This window comes from Mchenga conophoros, linkage group LG3, assembly GCF_057382185.1.
Source record: "Mchenga conophoros isolate Kocher_MC1m ecotype Shallow Benthic linkage group LG3, M_conophoros_male_GT1.1, whole genome shotgun sequence".
NCBI classification, from domain to species: domain Eukaryota; kingdom Metazoa; phylum Chordata; class Actinopteri; order Cichliformes; family Cichlidae; genus Mchenga; species Mchenga conophoros.
In genome coordinates, this window is record NC_140528.1 from 36,556,915 (window position 1) to 36,575,181 (window position 18,267).

Here is an 18,267-nt window from a genome sequence, read left to right on the forward strand (position 1 = left end):
TAAAACCCTGGCTGAGATAATACAGCACAGATGCCCCATGAAGCATTATTTAAAAAAACTAAATGTTAGTAAGTGTCACCAGGTTCCTGCAGCTCTGTGATCATCTTTCCTGTTCATAAATAACAACAGATATTAAAACACAAGGTACCAAACAGACACACACTTTGTAACACTATATACACTTTGTTATTAGCTCTGTGATGAGAAATCTTGCTGTAGCAGGAGCAGGAAATAGCTGCTGTGGTTATACGTGCGCATCATACATACATATAAATAGATACTCTAATGTGCTACTGTTGCCCTGTCTATGTAACTGATAAAGTGAAGTTAAAGAGTTTTATACAGATATTAACTGTCCCATGAGGACAAAAAATGGTTTTTGATTTTGTGTTACATCAGCAGGATATGAGAACACCCTAAAGACTGAATAGAAAAAAGCTGACACATGAACACTGATGTTGTTTGTGTGGGAGTGGGTTTGTGCTGAGATCAGCCTTCTATTGATCTCTGAGCTCAGTACAAACTCCTGTGGTTCATGAGGACTTGGGATACATGACACTGGTTTCACTGAACTAAAATGTCAAACTTTTCCTTAAAGCTCATTGATTTAACTTTTTGCTATAACAATGTCCACTTGCTCTCTTGCTCCTGCTCTTGCTATTCTTGGTTGCTTGTTAGATGTTGGTCCCCACTGATGCAATGCTCTGGCTCATCTGATCCCAAAAAGACTTACAGAGGAAAAAGTAAACAAGAGGGTCCAGACAGATGTTGAAAACTGACATCATGGTGGCCACCTCCTCCAAGTAGAACAATACTGGACCTGCAGAGCAACTGGTCCACAGAAAAGTGACAGGAAGACGAACCAGATTATAGGGCACAAAACAAACACAGAAGATGCTGACCAGCACCAACATGTTCCTGCGAGACTTCACCAGCTTCTCAGCATTGGAGGAGGCCAGCTGCCTCTGCTGTGCCTGCAACACCCTGCGGGAGATGCCGTGGTAGAAGAAGACCAGGGATATGAAGACCAAGAGGAAGATGATGGCACAGATGGTGTGGAGGATTTTGAAGAATAGGCTGATTGATGCACTGAAGAGGGGCCAACATCGGCTTGGGGTAAAAGTCAGGGGTTTCTGGGTGATGAAAAAGAGGATGCTATAAGTAACTGATGGAGCCAGGAGACAAACCCAAGTGACCATGGAGATGATGTGCGCAGTTTGCACTGACTGCAGGACATGAGTTCCTGAAGGATGGACGATTTTAAGATACCTGAAGAGAGAAGACAAAGGAGACAGTAGATAACTTCACGAAGCAGTCACAGTGGTACCACATTCGCAAAGGTCATTATCAAGTTAAAATGATATGTCTACACTGTTTCCGGGTGTCATGGCACAGTGAGTGGACGTGTTTGGTGGCTGCTCCTTACAATCAGGAATAGAAAACACTGAAAACTCGTTAACAGACAACTCAACTGAGTAAGGCGAACGTAGTTGGTGAGGAATAAGGCAAACGGAGGCCAAAATGCCAAGGGGACAGGACAAAGCTGCAAAAACAAATACTAACAATGCAACAGGACAAGCTTGCACGAGCCCCAACAGTATAATTAGCGACTCGGCTGGAGAGCTATTAAAAGCTATCGAGTCCTCGAAATCAGAAATGAAACAAGATAACGAAAGGCTGAGAGAAGACAACACGCTACAGCAGGAACTGGGCGGCAAACTCGATAAGATAAAGGAGGACATAAAAACTCTGTCGGAGAGAGTGGGGGAAGCTGAGGACCGAGTGGGAAATATAAAATGATATGTCTACACCTTGACCAGCAATGCAGGGGTTTTAGCCATTAACACTGTCATGAACTGTAGTGGGAAATATGTAAAGGTTCCTCACCTGTTGGCAGCGATATAACACATGAATATGATGCTGGCATACATGTTCATGTAGAAGGCAGAAGCTCCAAAGCTGCAGTAGACCTTTTGAATGATGAATGACTTGCTACCATAGTGGGCGATGCGCAGTGGCAGAGAGAGGCAGAGCAGGAAGTCAGCAGCTGTCAGGTTCTTCAGGTAGACCATCAAACTGTTTGACTCCTGCTGCTGAGCTTGACCAATGTAAAACTTTAGGATGAAGCCATTGTGGAGTAAACCTACCTGAAGAGACAGAGAGAGGGTGAGGAGATGAGAACCTTGGTACATACAGTGCTTTGAGAAACTTAAAGCAATTTCTAACACAGCACTGAAGATTGGAAACTTACCAGAAACACCAGACTGTAGACCAGTACAAAGAAAGGGTTCAGTGATGGGACAACTGGATCACAGGTCTGGTTGAAAGATGAAGTCCCATTTGTTGAGTCAGCCATGCTTCTTCAGCTGAAAAAAAAATCCACTTTATTCTCTCTTTGAATGGCTTTACCATCATAGTCTAATTTTATTGTTAAACAAAACAAAGTCAAACTATCCATCCATCCATCTTTATCCGCTTTATCCGGCCGGGTCGCGGGGGGAGCAGCCTAAGCAGAGAGGCCCAGATCTCCCTCTCCCCAGCCACCTCCTCCAGCTTATCCGGGGAAACACCAAGGCTTTCCCAGGCCAGCCGAGAGATATAATCTCTCCAGCGTGTCCTGGGTCTGCTCCAGGGCCTCCTCCCGGTGGGACATGCCCAGAACACCTCACCCAGGAGGCGCCCAGGAGGCATCCTTGTCAGATGCCCGAACCACCTCAGCTGACTCCTTTCGATGTGGAAGAGCAGCGGCTCTACTCTGAGAACTTCTCACCCTATCTCTAAGGGAGAGGCCGGCCATCCTTCGGAGGAAGCTCATTTCTGCCGCTTGTATCCGCGATCTCGTTCTTTCGGTCACTACCCACAGCTCGTGGCCATAGGTGAGGGTAGGGATGTAGATCGACCGGTAAATTGAGGGCTTCGCTTTTACACTCAGCTCCCTCTTCACCATGACGGATGAGTGCAGCGTTCGCATCACTGCAGCTGCAGCACCAACCCGTCTGTCGATCTCCGGCTCCCTTCTCCCATCACTCGCGAACAAGACCCCGAGATACTTGAACTCATCCACTTGGGGCAGGAACTCATCCCCGACCCGGAGTGGGCACTCCACCCATTTCCGGCTAAGAACCATGGCCTCAGATTTGGAGTTTCTGACCTCATTCCCGCTGCTTCACACTCGGCTGCAAAGCATTCCAGTGCGAGCTGGAGGCCCTCACCCGATGAAGCCAACAGAATCACATCATCCGCAAAAAGCAGAGATGAGATTCTGAGGCCACCTAAATGAAAGCCCTCCGCCACTTGGCTGCACCTAGAAATCCTGTCCATAAAAATTATGAACAGAACCGGAGACAAAGGGCAGCCCTGGCGGAGCCCATCACCCACCGGGAACGAGTCCGACTTATGCAAACTAAGCTCTTGCAACGGTTGTATAGGGATTGAATGGCCCATAGCAATGGGCCAGACACCACATTCTCCCGCAACACCTCCCACAGGACACCTCGAAGGACACGGTCGGATGCCTTCTCCAAGTCCACAAAACACATGTAGACTGGTTGGGCAAACTCCCATGCACCCTCAAGTATCCTCGAGAGGATAAAGAGCTGGTCCAGTGTTCCGCGACCAGGACGAAAACCGCATTGTTCCTCCTGTATCCGAGGTTCGACTAGCGGACGGACTCTCCTTTCCACCACCCTGGCATAGACTTTTGGCTGAGGAGTGTGATCCCCCTGTACTTGGAACACACCCTCCGGTCTCCCTTCTTAAAGATGGGGACCACCACCCCGGTCTGCCAGTCCAGGGGTACTGCCCCTGATCTCCACGCAACATTGTAGAGGCGTGTCAACCAGGACAACCCTACAATGTCCAGGGCCTTCAGGAACTCGGAGCAGACCTCATCAACACTAGGGGCTCTGCCACCAAGGAGTTGTTTAACTGCCTCAGTGACCTCGCCCTGGAAATTGGCGGGTCTTTCCCCTCATCCCCAGACTCTGCTTCCTCCTCGGAAGACGTGTCAGTGGGATTAAGGAGGTCCTTGAAGTATTCCTTCCACCACTTGACAATTTTCTCAGTCGACGTCAGCAGCGCTCCGCCAGCACTATACACAGTGCAGGTAGAGCACGGCTATCCCCTCCTGAGACGCCTGATGATTTGCCAGAATCTCTTCGAGGCAGTCCGAAAGTCGTTTTCCATGGCCTCTCCGAACTCCTCCCACATCCGAGTTTTTGCTTCAGCCACTGCCCGAGCCTCATTCCGCTTGGCCTCTTAATACCTGTCGGCTGCCTCCGGAGTCCCACAGGCTAACCAAGCCCGATAGGACTCCTTCTTCAGCCTGGTGGCTCCCTTCACCTCTGGTGTCCACCATTTGGTTCGGGGATTACCACCACGGCAGGCACCAACCACCTTGCGGCCGGAGCTCAATGCAGCAGCTTCGGCAATGGACATGGTCCATTCGGAATCAATGTCCCCCGTCTCCCTCGGAATGCTGTTGAAGCTCTGCCGGAGGTGTGCGTTGAAGATCTCGCGGACTGGGGTCTCTGCTAGAACTTCCCATCACACCCTCACTACGTGTTTAGGTGCACCGGGACCTGTCCAGCGTCCTCCCACGCCACCTGATCCAACTCACCACCAGGTGGTGATCAGTTGACAGCTCAGCCCCTCTCTTTACCCGAGTGTCCGTCCAGTGTCCTCCCACGCCACCTGATCCAACTCACCACCAGGTGGTGATCAGTTGACAGCTCAGCCCCTCTCTTTACCCGAGTGTCCAGAACATATGGTCGCAGGTCTGGTGATACGATTACAAAATCGATCATTGACTTGCGGCTTAGGAGAGTCCTGGTGCCACGTGCCACTTATGGACACTCTTATGTTCGAACAAGGTGTTCGTTATGGCCAAACTGTGATTTGCAAAGAAGTCCAATAACAAAACACCGCTCGGGTTCGGGTCAGGGAGGCCGTTCAATCACGCCCCTCCAGGTCTCGCTGTCGTTACCCACGCGGGAGGATGGGCCCATGTCTCCTCTTCGGGCTGTCCTAAGGCCCGGCCATCAGACGCTCGCCCTCGGGCACCCTCCCCGGGTCTGGCTCTAGGGCGGGGCCCCGGTAACCCTATCCCGGGCAGGGTAAACTGTTCCCTCGATGTTCTCTTCATAAGGGTCTTCTGAATCGCTCTTTGTCTGGTCCCTCACATAGGACCAATTTGCCATGGGAGACCCTAACAGGGGGCAAAAGCCCCCAGACAACATAGCCCCTGGGATCCCTGGGACACACAAACCCCTCCAACATGATAAGGTAGCGATTCACTGAGAGAAAGTCAAACTAATTTTAAATATTCTTTTGAACTCTACTGCATCTCTTTTTAAGACAGTAATTTTAATACATGGAGCTTTCTGGGGGAGTTTGCTGACAGTTTGACTAAATTCAGTTCACAACAGTTGTCTCAGTTTGCTTTCTATATGATGCACCCTACAGTCTTGCAGCATTAAAAGCAAAGTTGAGAGCTTAACATGCAAGTATAGAAATCATTAGTGATGTCATCTTTCATGTACAGTTTATATTTATGGAAGCAAAAATGAATCACTTCCTCTCACGAGTCTAATCGTAACAATCATTTCAACATGGACCAAGACAATTCTTTACTCTGAGCATTACAAGGTATCATGTATAACAACATATAACTGGTTATAATCCTGTCTGCATATGTCCAGGTCTACAACATGTTCTTCTTATCAAGAGCTTGTAACATGGGATTGCTGCACAGTCTGTGTGATGATATATAAAGCGTGTCTATACAGATGATACTTTCACATACGGAATCGGAGCAAGTAGGTGTTAAGTAGTCACATATGTTGGACAAAGTTTCATACTGGCATTTCATTTGTGTTTCACCCAGAAGTGTAAACAAAAGTTGTATCCAAATATTTATGATCATCAGAAAGCATGCCAAGAAGAGGAAAGTGATTTCCTCACAAAATACCAAATATTAGATATTAGTTTATTAGATCTTAGATTTTGCACATTGGCAGAGGCCACTTGTAATGCTGATGCAGCTGTGTAGAGTATTTCTATTCCGGGTGTCAGTAGTCACTAACAGTGATCTTTTAAGCTAAGCATGAAATATGTAGAAGTTCAAACAATTTAAGGATGATCAACCAGCAAGACTCACCTCTGTTTCTGCAGTTTTCAGTGAGCAAGTAAAGCTGCTTCAGTAGTTATGCCCATCTGGTTTAACAGTATTGCTGCACATCAGGAAACACACAGTGATCACACCACTAACAGGCACTCTGACTTATTTCCTGCTTGTCTTCCCTGCTAAATAGGGCCAACATGTTTCTAATACAGGCATGAAATTTTCTGATCAGTTGTGATATATGCCATTTTTCTCAGATGACCTCATGATGAGAATGAGGACCCAAGCACACACAAAATGGTGTGAAGGTGTATGTTAAAAAAAAAGCTAGCCTTTATTATTGGCTTTACACAACACTACAAAGTAATGAGACATGAAACATGAAGGAAACACAGATGGAGATGAAGAACAGAGGTAAACACACATAATAAATATGCACAAAGGGAAAATGAGGAAATGGGAGGGAGACACAGCTGACACAAATCAGACACGAGCAGGAAGAAGCAAAACAATACACTGATGCAGGGCACAGGACTGTCAAAGTAAAATAAGGACGAACATCAAACCAGGGACACTAGACACAACACAAGAAACACAAGAGATGCAGAGAGAACACCTAACACTGGAAATAATTAACAAATAACCAGGAAACAAGTTAAAATTGTGAATATTAATAAACACAAACATAACCACGGAGTCACTAGACTCCAGACCATAACAGTTTGATGTTATCTTCTATTTTAACTGCATCAGTCAGCCATCTAAACCACCCACACCAGCCCCATCTTCATCTTCATCTTGATCCTTATATCTGTCTTTTTTTACTAAAACACACATTTTGCAGGATGTTGCTGGCACAGCAGTGGCAGAGGCCCCTCTGGCTTTTGGGTGAGATTTAAAGTCAGAGTCATAGATGTCAGTCTTCATCAAGATCTATATGTGTCACGGTCTGGCTGGCAGACCGTGGGGATGTGTGGGGAAGGAGGAACCAGGCGCGGTGCTCTATGTATAAACAGTGTGTTTATTTACAGTGTGCAACAAGGTAACAATAAATCCCCGTGTTTTCCCAGACTCCCGTGTCGTGTCTCCCCGTGAATAGTCCGTGTCTCTGTGCTCTCCGCTCCCGTGTCAGCACCCCCCGGTGCTCGCTGCTCTCGTGTCTTCCACGCTCCTCCTGCTGGAAACAATAGACGCAGCCGTCAGGACACATACAACTGCGGGCATATACACACACTAACTCAACTGAACAGAAGACTAACGTGGAGTCTCAAGCAATGATCCCGCGTCGGTGGGAGCTCCAAGACTGTCTTAAGTAGCTCCCCCGACGAGGCCTGATCAGCAGCAGGTGTGTTGCTTCAGGTGTGGCCAGTCCCCTTGCAGGGCCACACCCTCCAGGCCTGACGCCGCCTATAAACAAGTGCTCAGCCACCCACACACACATATACACAAGCACAGGGAAGGGGGAGCAACACCAAAATACACAACAATAATAATAATATAATACATAACTGCTCAGGGACCCTGGGCCGCTCAGTCCCAGGACCCTGACAATATGAAAGTTAAATCAATACATACACAGGCCCACATAGACAGCATCAGTGTTACTGTTGCTATTTTGCTACTGTGGCCGATCAGCTCACAGTGTCACCCTGTATATTATCTCTTCCTCGTTCTGTTGCACTGGTGTTAGGTACTAACATGCAAGTTAGTACCTAACACCAGTGCAGTAATTAACCATTGCAGGTTGATTACTGGTGGTTCCTCTCTCTGCTATAATTGAACTGGTCTCCTGTGCTTATTGATTCATTCATTGGTCTTTCCTGGAGTTTGCTGCTCTCACTGGACAAGCAGTCGACCAATTTACTTGTCACCTTGCAGTGGCAATGCAGTAGTCTTCAGGGGTTACCTGAGTTTAATTACTGATTTACTACACCCAGTGAGTTTTGGATAAAGGTGTCTAAGGCTACGGTCCCACTGCAGGTCATAATGCTTAATTCCGTTTTTTTGATCGAATCCGATTTTTTTTGTCCGGTTGTTCACACTACAAATAAAATGTGACACCAAACGCACTCTAGTGTGAACTGTTCACGGCCCTCAAAGCAAAAGAAGACATCACACACAACATGCTTAGACCCAGACCAAACAGTATTGTTTGACTGATGGCCCTTAACCCTTTAAGACCTACCATAGAACCAAGTCCACCAGAGCTTATATTATATTGTTACATGCTGTAGTGCCATTTTTGGGAGCATTTCAAGTTGCTATACATCAATACAACCATTATAGCCCACATTTTAATAATATGTCTTTCACGGTTCTGGGTCAGTTTCGATTTTTAGTTTATTTTTGAATGATTGGTTTGGTTTTGGGCGCTATGAGTATTATTATTATAATGATGATGATTAGAATTCTATGTTTCTGTTTATTCATGTTTAAGGATTTGTTCTCGGTTGTATCTCACGTTTAGTTTAGTTCAGGTTCCATGTGTCATTCTCTGTCTGTCTGTCTCTCAGTGTCAGGTGTGCGTCTTGGTGTAGTGTTCTCGTTTCCTGTTTTATTGTGAAGGTCTGCGTCTCATGCGAGTGTGTTCAGTTTTACCTCTGTCTCGTCTGGTTGAATATTCCCAGCTGTGTCCACCACCTGTGTGTAATTCCCCTGTGTTTCTCTGTGTGTATTTAAGTCGTGTCCTCTGTCATTGTAGTTGCTGGTCCGTCTGTGTATCCACCATGTTTCATCCATGTGTTCCCTGCTGTCTACCATCGTCTGCCTCTGCTCGCCGTCCTTCATGTTCCTGTTCTGGTTTCTGCGCTGTAGTTCAGTTGTTTTCCACTATAGTTTGTCTTCGTTTGCCACTTTCCCTTTGCCGTTTATTCAATAAACCACCTTCACACCTTCACGACTGCCTGCATTTGGACCCTCCTTCATTTCTTCCACACGGCTCTTGTCACTCGCCGTGACAGTACGGACCAGCCAGATATGGATCCAGCGGCAGTCACCCCACCCACAGAGCTTCGGAATTTCATAACGGACTCAGCTTCAAAATTAATCAACCTGTGGTTAGAGCATGAGGAAGAAACGTTTCTCTACATTCTGGAAGCCAGGCTACAACAGCTTATTTCCGATTATCCCTGGCTATTGGACTCACTGCACCCGCTGGTACAAAACTTCATCCTCCACGAACTCCACCTTCACCCCCCCGCCGCTACCGCTCGCCCGCTCGTTTCCACGGAGTACGTGCCGTCCGAACCGCCGGACGAGGGATTACCCGGCCCGTCGGAGCCGTCTCCGAAAAGAAAGCGACGTTCCCGCCGTCGGCGTAGCACCCCACAGCCGGATGTCGGGACATGTAAGCCACCGGCAGTGGTGAGTGAGAGGGACACTGTTTCTGCGTTGCCAGAAACAAGGACGATTTATTCTGGGGCCATTTTCTGTGTTTCCACTGAAAATGCTAGTGGTGTTTCTATGGCCACTGCTTCAAAGACTGTTTCTTCTGCCCTCAGTTCAGTCGCCACTAGCTCAGCAGCCTACTCACTCATTCATTCAGTCTTCATCCTCACCGCCGCATTACAAGCAGGGAACACACTTCATATAAACTTTTGCTGGTTCTCTTAAGCTGGACATCTCTGAGACAATTGCTCCCTCTAGGGCAGGGGTGCCCAATCCCGGTCGTCGAGAGCTACTGTCCTGCAGCTTTTAGATGCATCCTTGTTCCCACACACCTGAATCAAATGAATGGCTTGTTATCAGGCCTTTGCCAAACATGATGGCATGCTGAAGAGATCAAACCATTTGATGCAGCTGTGTTGGAGTAGGGATGCATCTAAAAGCTGCAGGATAGTAGCTCTCGAGGACCGGGATTGGGCACCCCTGCTCTAGGGCCTCCCCAGAGGCTGGGTGTCGCTCACCAGCCAACTCCACCAGAGACAATGTTGCATTAAGTGCACAGTAATTACATAAATTGCAAAAAAGTGCAATAAACTACAAAACAATTGAAAATCGCTTTTGTTTTTTTAACATATATTTCTAGTTAGAGAAATTTAAGAGGCTTAACCCTCAAAACTGTAAATACAAAAAAGTTGCACAAACTAGTTTCCCACCACAGGAAATTTATTTTGAGTGTCTTCATAGTTTTATTTTTGAAATACACCAATTTTTATACACTGCAGGAAAAACAAAAATAAATATTATAATGCAAATTTGCAGAAAAGCAGCATATGCATCAAAACAAACTATTTCCAGCAGTGCAATTTGACTTCTAAGCATCCCAGAAACAACACAGAAAGTCATGAAGTCAAACATAACTTTTAAAAACACCAGTATAAGCTCATGAGGCCCTGATGGTAAAAAACTACATTTCCGTGAAAATGACGTCACTTCCGGTTTCGGGCAGGTAATGGCGGACATGCAATAGTTCACGCTGACGTCTAGTCCAACATAGGAAGTGTTATGAACAGCTGATCAGGTCGGCAAAATGTGTTTCTGGAATATTATGGTTTTGTTGCTGCAAGTGCTTTTTATGCAGTTTTTGCAAAGCTTTATGTGGAAGGAAACTGTGACCGAGGACAAGCTGATGGCATAAGATGTAAGTACAACTCCTCCGGTTTCATATGCAAAAAAAAATGTTGCGCTAGCTTACGTGGTTGCAGTGCTAACGGGATTTAAAAATAGCTACGCAAAACGGAGCGTGCCCGCTCCGACCGGCTTTAAAGGGCTAATATGAAGACTTGTTTCGGACTTTACGTTTCCCAATTTTGTTTTAAGTTATAAATTTACTTTGTTATTTACGAATGGCCTAATAATTATCCTTATTGCTGTTTTAGAGGAGCGGTGCTTCAAAGGATAGTTGCATATTTCTGTCAGAATCTACAGATTATACAGTACAAATAAAATGTTCACGTTTCTTGAGCTTTGTCTTTCCATCAGTTTCACTGACATCTACACTGAATGGCCAGGAAATGTTCACGATGTCTTCTCCGGCGCTGATAATTGGCATCTGTCTTGTGTCAGTGACGTAAAAGACGGATTTATGACCTGACTGTAACCAACTTTAAGGTATAAAGGTGAATTACACCACAATAACTACTTGGACCCGTAATGAGGCCCTGGCCAGTATCACAAGATACCAAATTCGTATGGAGCTAAAGTATTGAGCAGCAATAATGACCTGGACACAATGGTAACTTTTGAGTATCCTCTGTTGTAAAATGATAAATGGCCTGTATTTATATAGCGCTTCTTTAGTCCCTAAGGACCCCAAAGCGCTTTACACAACCAGTCATTCACACACTGGTGATGGCAGCTTGTATTGTTACAAGGTATAACAGATATTTGTCCAATTTGTACAGAAAAAGTATAAAATAAAATAAATAGTGTGCACACTTAAACAAAATAAAAGTACTCATTGGGGCCCTTTAAGAATTTAGAGTTAAGTTGGCAACTTTAAAGGTCCTTCTGAGTGTAATTGGAATGTATGAGTGTGTGGGTGTGTATCTTCTTTGGGGTGGATCGTCCTCAAAGTGGTTGGCTCGCCATCTATCACAACCAGCCTACTTAGATGGAAGTTGCCTTTCTTGGACGTCTGGATCAATAATGAAATTCCCCCTTGTGGGACTAATAAAGGTATATCAAATCAAATAACGGCTGAGTCATTTTCAATCAAGGTTGTTTGGTTCTTGGCCTGCATGACACTGGCTTTTGTAGAGGCTCACTGCTTTCCTCCACAGCTAGTTTGCCACATGGTAGCAATCATGTCTATAAAACTTCCTCTCCTGGTTTCAAAATAAAGGTGTTGCAATCCAAATTGATGCAAAACAGCTTTTATTGTGAAGGAGACCCTGCAGGAAGGAAAACATACTGTGTAAACATAATGTGGTAATCTATGTTAAAGACAAGTCTCAGCAAAGCAAGCCCTGAGTCTGTCACACACAGGCCCAGTGTTACTGATAACACATCACTCAGCTGCTTAATTGGGTTTTTTTTTTTTCTTTTTCTATTGGCCAACACTCTCTTGGTACTAATGTAGGATTTTTCTTAACACAAGTAAGGGAGAGTCCAATCCAGGTTACCTTAATTGATGATTCTAAATTTCCCATAGGTGTAGATGTGAGTTTGAACCGTTGTCCATCACCCTGTGCTAGCCCTGTGACAGACTGCAGACCTGTCCAGGGTGTAACTCGCCTCTCAGCTCACAATAAAAAGTGCCTTGAGGTGACTGTTGTTGTATTGTTTTGTTGTTTCGACATCATCATCTTTCTCTTCACCTCAAGCCTAAACTCCTTCACTGGAAGAATGCTCTAACACACAAAACGGTGCATAAACATGAGGATTTTCCCTGATATTCCTACATAAATAGCACAGCTGTTGAACGAGTCTCCAGCTTAAGTTCTTGGGGAACCACATCTCTGAGAATCTGTCAATTAACACCTCCAGCCTGATCAAGAAGGCCCATCAGCAATGTTCCCCCACAGCAGCCGCCTTCACACCGACTGAGCTCCATCACAGCTTCAGAGCTCAGCTTACTAAAGTCAAAGTTTATTTCCTCTCAGGTTTCTTACTTTCAGTAAAGTTTCACTGTTAGAGCCCTGACCAGCATCCTGCAGCATCTGGAGCAGCTGTGTGGTGCTGTCATGGCAACAAGGATCCAAATCTGTGGGGATGTTTCCAGCAGGGGTTATAACCTGCAGTCAGCAAGGTGTGCCTAATAAAGTGGCAGTGTCTATGTCCCAGTGCAGCACCATCAGAAAACGGTGGTTTAAATCTCTGTTACAGGAAACCTGAAGAGTTAAAACACAAGAGAAGAAAATCTAAACGTTACACAAAGAACATAAAAGAAGTAAACTTCATAAAAACGTCACAAATGATGCTTTAAATGAAAAATAAATCCCTGTAAATAATTCAACAGGTCACATGTTAGAACCACCTTAACTAAACTCTGTAGCCGGTCACTGTGGTTTGTCCCAGCAGCTCTTAGGAAACAAACTGCTAACTTCAGTGTCAGCACACACTGTTAGTAAACTATGCAACACTGGATTCAGGTTTCAGTTGTGTTAAGTTGTGAAGTTGTGATGAAAGTCTTCTTACTGACACAGGTAGGATGGTCAGGCGTCCTCTGTTCCTTCACCGTTCATGAACTGTCACTTATAAAATGCTGCCAAACATCAACTACACTCAATAACTAAACGTGTGCAGGTTACAGTGATGGACGCCCAGATCTGCACTCCAAATACAAACAGACTAAAGGTGTTTCCTCCAGAAACAAAGACAATATTTACAAAGGTCTCACAGGTAAATTGTGAGCGATCACAGCAGCATCTCATCCTGACTAACAGCTTTTAGATGCAGGGAGAGCGTCGTGGTTCAGAGGTGGTTCAGCAGATGATGAAGGCCTTTCTGTTGCATTGTGTAGTGCTGTGGAGGCCATGATGGTCGACTGGGTCTGCTTCTACTGAACTCACAAACACTTCTGAGGTATTTACACCTGAAGCCTCATTGAATGTGAGTCAGAAACAAACGGCTCAGCTGTGATTAATGGATGTTTCCCTGCATTTCTATTTTCACACAGTTTATTTCTTACAGCAGGAAAACTGAGCAGAATGTATGTAAGAGGTCAGAGTGAGGATGACGTCACTTAATACAGGAAACACATGTTTGTCTGTTTTGATGATGAAGGACTTCTTCAGCTCTGTAAACAGCTACACTTGAGAGGACAGAGGTGATTTCATGGATCAATAACAATGTGTTTATCAGCTTTCATCATCGCAGTGCAGACATGACGTCAGATCTATCAGAGTGAAGGCCGTCTCTCTGATGATGTCACAGAGCAGAGTCCTTCTGTCCAATAAAGGATCTCAGATCAGCTGCTGCCATCTTGTGGCCACAGTTGGTTACTGTCTCTGAAAGTTGTCTCATGTTTCCTGTTGTCCTGCTAACAAAGGCTGGAGCTCATCATGCTGAGAGGGCAGCAGCATTTTGTGGCTCTTCACACATGTTCATTATATTCTGATGATCCTGGATGGAGACAAACTACAGATAAGTGTGTTCAGCCCAACTAGTTTATCTCATTACAGCAGTTTGATGTTTCCCTTTGAATCCCCCTGAAGATCCTGACAGTGAAGCACGTACATAATACTCCAGCCTTTCAACTCTGAGCTTATTTAGTTCTATTAATACACTGAAATCTCATTTGTGTCATGAAGAAAGTCTTTAATCAAACAGAATTCAAAGATCAGAAACATTTCATATATGGAGTTAAACATGAATCATTGTTTCAACAACATATTTATTGTTGTCATAAACAGACAAGAAGACAACAACAAACTGCTCCTCCCATTCAACACATGTCAGTCCATATCCCAGCAAACTAAATCATCTCCATTTACACATCAAATAGAAACATGAATCACTTGGAATGATTAGAAACTTGATAGAATTTCAAATCTAGTTTGGGGAGTCATTCAGTGAGAAACAGTGAAATGATTTTCCATGTGAAAAGGTGGACAGCAGAAACAGAAAGAAAGAGTGAAACTAAAAGAGAAACAAAGAGCTTTGGAACAACGAGGCAGCAGGAGGACAGCTGCAGTTTAACAGCTTCAACTCACTGACAGGAAACAACATTAGAAACATCATCATCCTCAACTCATCTGCTGCACTGACACTGACACCTTCAACGGACACACCTTCACTTTATCATTAGTGTTAATGTATGGAAACATCCTGTGAGTGAAAGTGTGTGTGAAGGTGTGTATGTGTGTGTTAGTATCAGGATCAGAGAACGACAGCTTTCCTCTGTTCCAGTCCAGATTCACTCTGATCCTCTGGAGCTTCTTCTCTACTGAGAGAGCAGTGACACCAGCTGATGGTGAGAGTGCTGAGTATTCACCTTCATAGAACCCTATTCTCCATAATCCAGACAGCATGTATCCCTTCCTCTGCACAGACTCTGCTAACACACCCAGTCTCCACCATGTACTGTCTCCAACATCAACATCCCAGCGGTGAGCCCCTGAGTTAAAGCCCTCAGAGCCCAGGACAGAGCAGTAATAATCAATCCTCTCTGGATTATCAGGAAGCTGCTGCCTCTCTCCTCCTCCTCTCACACTGGTCAGATCTTCAGACAGGATGAGTTCTGGATGAGCAGTGTTTGGGTCCAGGATGAGAGGAGTGTAGGAGACCATGTCCTTCATGTTGTTCCAGATGTTGAAGGTCAGGTTGCCCAGGTGTTTGGCCTGGTCTATCAGAGCTCCTGAGGGCAGCTGTGGATCATCCAGCAGGGGGCAGCGCTGGACTCTTTCCACTGCAGCCTTGTAGTTGTGCAGGAATGAGACGTCTTCAGCTCTCAGCTCTTCCTCTGTGGCTCTGACTGTGTCTGAAAGAGCTGCTATCTCTCTGCTCAGAGCCTCCATCTTCTCCTTCATCATCCCACTCTTCTGCTCCTCTTCCTCCCTCAGTGCAGCCAGCCTGGCCTCCTCTTCCTCTGCTAGAAACTGGTGAAGCTTCTTAAACTGCTCCTTAATCTGCCTCTCTGTGTGTCGGGCCTGGACCTTAATGTGTTCTGCTGTTTGATCAAACTTCACTTGAACTTCTTCACAAACCTTTAACTTCTTCTTTAAGGGCTCCAGAGTTTCCTGAAGTTCCTTCTTGTGTTGTTGTGCAGCTTCATCGATGGGTCTGAATCTGTGATTGGTGTGTTTTTCTGAGTCTCTGCAGATGTGACACACTGGCTGCTGATGGTCCAGACAGAAGAGTTTGAGTTTCTCAGAGTGCAGACTGCAGAGAGCCTCTGAAGCTCTCTGATCTCTCTCCTGTAAGAACGACTCACACAGGTTCTTTAAAGCTCGGTTTAAAGGTGGATCATCCTTTGAAGATCTTCTCTTACAAACTGGACACTCGTGTGTTGGTCTCTCTCTCCACCATCTCTTCAGACAGTCTTTACAGAAGCTGTGGCTACATGACAGAAGAACAGGATCTCTGAAGACCTCCTGACAGACCGGACAGCAGAGATCCTCCTCTGATCTGGAAGCCATTGAGTCTGTGAGTGAAGCTGGAAACAGCAGACAGGAAGTACAGTCAGTCCTGGCTCCCCTCCCTCCTCTACCACCTTCACTGAAACTTGCTTTGAGTCGTGTTTTTGCTCAAACTCACATTCAGTGTGTGGAGCGTCAGCAGCTTGAAGCAGCAGTGTTGGAGTTTTCCACTTTTCTCTCCTGTAGCTGGACTCACTCAGAGGAAGCTGCTAGTTTGGTCTGAGCTCAGTCTGATCGTCTGTGCGTCTCTCTTTACTGAGGACAAAGAACTTCCTGTTTCCTGGTGTCGGGATGAAATATTATTTTACTGCTACTATTAATAATCATTATTATTATTATTGTTGCATCACTTATGATTTATCATTATCATTTCATTGACACATTTATTGAAACTGTTGTTACATTAAAGTCTGTATTTCAGGTGTTAGCATAAGCACATAATAATCTTTCATTGCAGGTGCAACTGTAATCATGTTATACACATATGGCATAAGTAAAGAGTTGAAGCTCGGCCAAGTTAATTAGTGGTTCGAAGCTACGGGCAGCGCGACGTCTGGCCGATCTATGGAGCAAAGTACAGCTATTGAAAGAATTGCCTACATGTTTACAGTACAATTTACATATTGCCTGTGTGCATTCAGCAGCCTGCTGCATTGAAGTTTGCCTGATAACAGGTGACATAGAGGGGGGTCATGCACTGAGGTTAAAACACAGACACATAGTCTGCCTGAGTGAACTGACTGCAAATGTTGTGTACCTGCATACGTGACAGTTTCGTTCTGATAAGCCCAGAAGAGTGTAATAACAGGATCCATCTGGCGGGTGGTACAGGAAGGAGCTGTTCTTTTTTAGAATATGTCCAGGCTGGACTTACTGGAACATGCATCTGCAGTGACGCATGTCATCATGGTCATCATATCTACAAGTATCACACCCCAACTATTGTTCTGGGGAGATCGAGGCTGATGTTTTGCAGAGCTCATCTTCACCACATATATGTGTTTTAATAAAATCATTGTGTTGACCCACTATGGACCTTCAGTCGTGTGTCTCACTTCAAATCTTCAAATTTTACTTTTAGAGCCCTGAGTGTAAAGAGTGCAGCAAAATGCATGTTTTAGTGTGAGTGAAAGCCAAAAACTGTGCTGTGGCGGAGTTGTGGTCCCGGGCGCGGCTGCAGGGGAGGAGTGGTGCAGTGAGCTCAACGGGGCGGTGCTGGAGACGAAGGTGAGAACAGCTGATGGCGATTTGGACTGATGATGGTTTCCTTACCCTTTTTATAGTGAGACGGAGAGGAGCGGAGGGAAGAGGGAAATCAGCTGGGACCGACAGCTGTCAGACTGTCGGTCATAACCACAAAAAAAAACCCCCAAAAATAAATGTGGCATCTGGAGACAAAGACCTGTGTGTGTGTGTGTACCTGTGTGTAGTGCATTTCACATGCGCTTCCTCCACTTCCGTAACATTGATTCATTAATGTTGAATTCTCTCACAGCTGCTCTATTCCCATGTTGTTGCAGTATATTAATAACTAACCTCGTATTGTGGATGAATAATCTCAGTTGTTCTCCTGACCAAAGTTTGGCCTGTGTATAGCATCCTGCTATGCGATTGCATTTGTCCCTGACCACTTGGATCCCTCACGTTAACTTTTATCGAGTGGAAAAAAAGTTGGCGTTCATCCTCCAGCTTCACTGTGCTAATGTTATGCTAACATAGCTGTGTCGCTAGCAATCACGTAGCACAACATTATATACCAGGTAGTCCAACTTCAGTAACCCTGCAAACACCACTGCTGTTTAGTTTTCTGTGTTTATTTATGTTGGAAGTGTTAGCAGAGCTGTACATTTTAATTAGTTTCAAAAATCTCTCAGTCAGAACATGGTATGAAATGTTTAGGTGGAAACTAGCGAGCTAACTTCCTGTTCACTTCTAACTCCGTTAAATTTAATAAATTATGCTTTCATGGATGCCTGGATGTTAAACGTAATTGTTACACCTGGTAAAGCAGCAACGCTGATCATTTTATTAAAGATTAAAGAATTTAGACCGTTTTTAACTCTTAGTGTTCTTTTGACTTTGGGACCTGAATGGACGGAGTTTTGGACCCAGATTACTCCGCGA

The 18,267-nt window shown here is 45.2% G+C and overlaps 3 protein-coding genes across 3 annotated transcripts in view; all 3 read right to left on the minus strand.

The window, feature by feature from the left end:
* LOC146578426 (T-cell surface protein tactile-like) overlaps window positions 1-18,267 on the minus strand; it is a 553,052-nt gene that overhangs the window by 243,559 nt on the left and 291,226 nt on the right. The window lies entirely within an intron of this gene.
* Window positions 675-2,356, minus strand: LOC146578447 (P2Y purinoceptor 14-like). Its single transcript, XM_085250013.1, has 3 exons — window positions 2,252-2,356; window positions 1,888-2,147; window positions 675-1,269 (listed from the first exon to the last, which is right to left on the minus strand). The coding sequence occupies exons 1-3, from the start codon at window positions 2,354-2,356 to the stop codon at window positions 675-677; spliced, it is 960 nt and encodes a 319-aa protein (XP_085106139.1).
* Window positions 14,535-16,392, minus strand: LOC146578448 (nuclear factor 7, ovary-like). Its single transcript, XM_085268682.1, has 2 exons — window positions 16,262-16,392; window positions 14,535-16,160 (listed from the first exon to the last, which is right to left on the minus strand). The coding sequence occupies exon 2, from the start codon at window positions 16,141-16,143 to the stop codon at window positions 14,752-14,754; it is 1,392 nt and encodes a 463-aa protein (XP_085124808.1). The 5' UTR covers window positions 16,144-16,160; window positions 16,262-16,392; the 3' UTR covers window positions 14,535-14,751.

Excerpts from the sequence above, each read along its gene's own strand:
- LOC146578447 (XM_085250013.1), bottom strand. The coding sequence starts at position 2,356 with ATGGCTGACTCAACAAATGGGACTTCATCTTTCAACCAGACCTGTGAT. Across the intron at positions 2,148-2,251 it reads TCTACAGTCTGGTGTTTCTG|GTAGGTTTACTCCACAATGG; the intron begins GTAAGTTTCCAA and ends CTGTCTCTTCAG. Across the intron at positions 1,270-1,887 it reads TGTTATATCGCTGCCAACAG|GTATCTTAAAATCGTCCATC; the intron begins GTGAGGAACCTT and ends TTCTCTCTTCAG.
- LOC146578448 (XM_085268682.1), bottom strand. The coding sequence starts at position 16,143 with ATGGCTTCCAGATCAGAGGAGGATCTCTGCTGTCCGGTCTGTCAGGAG.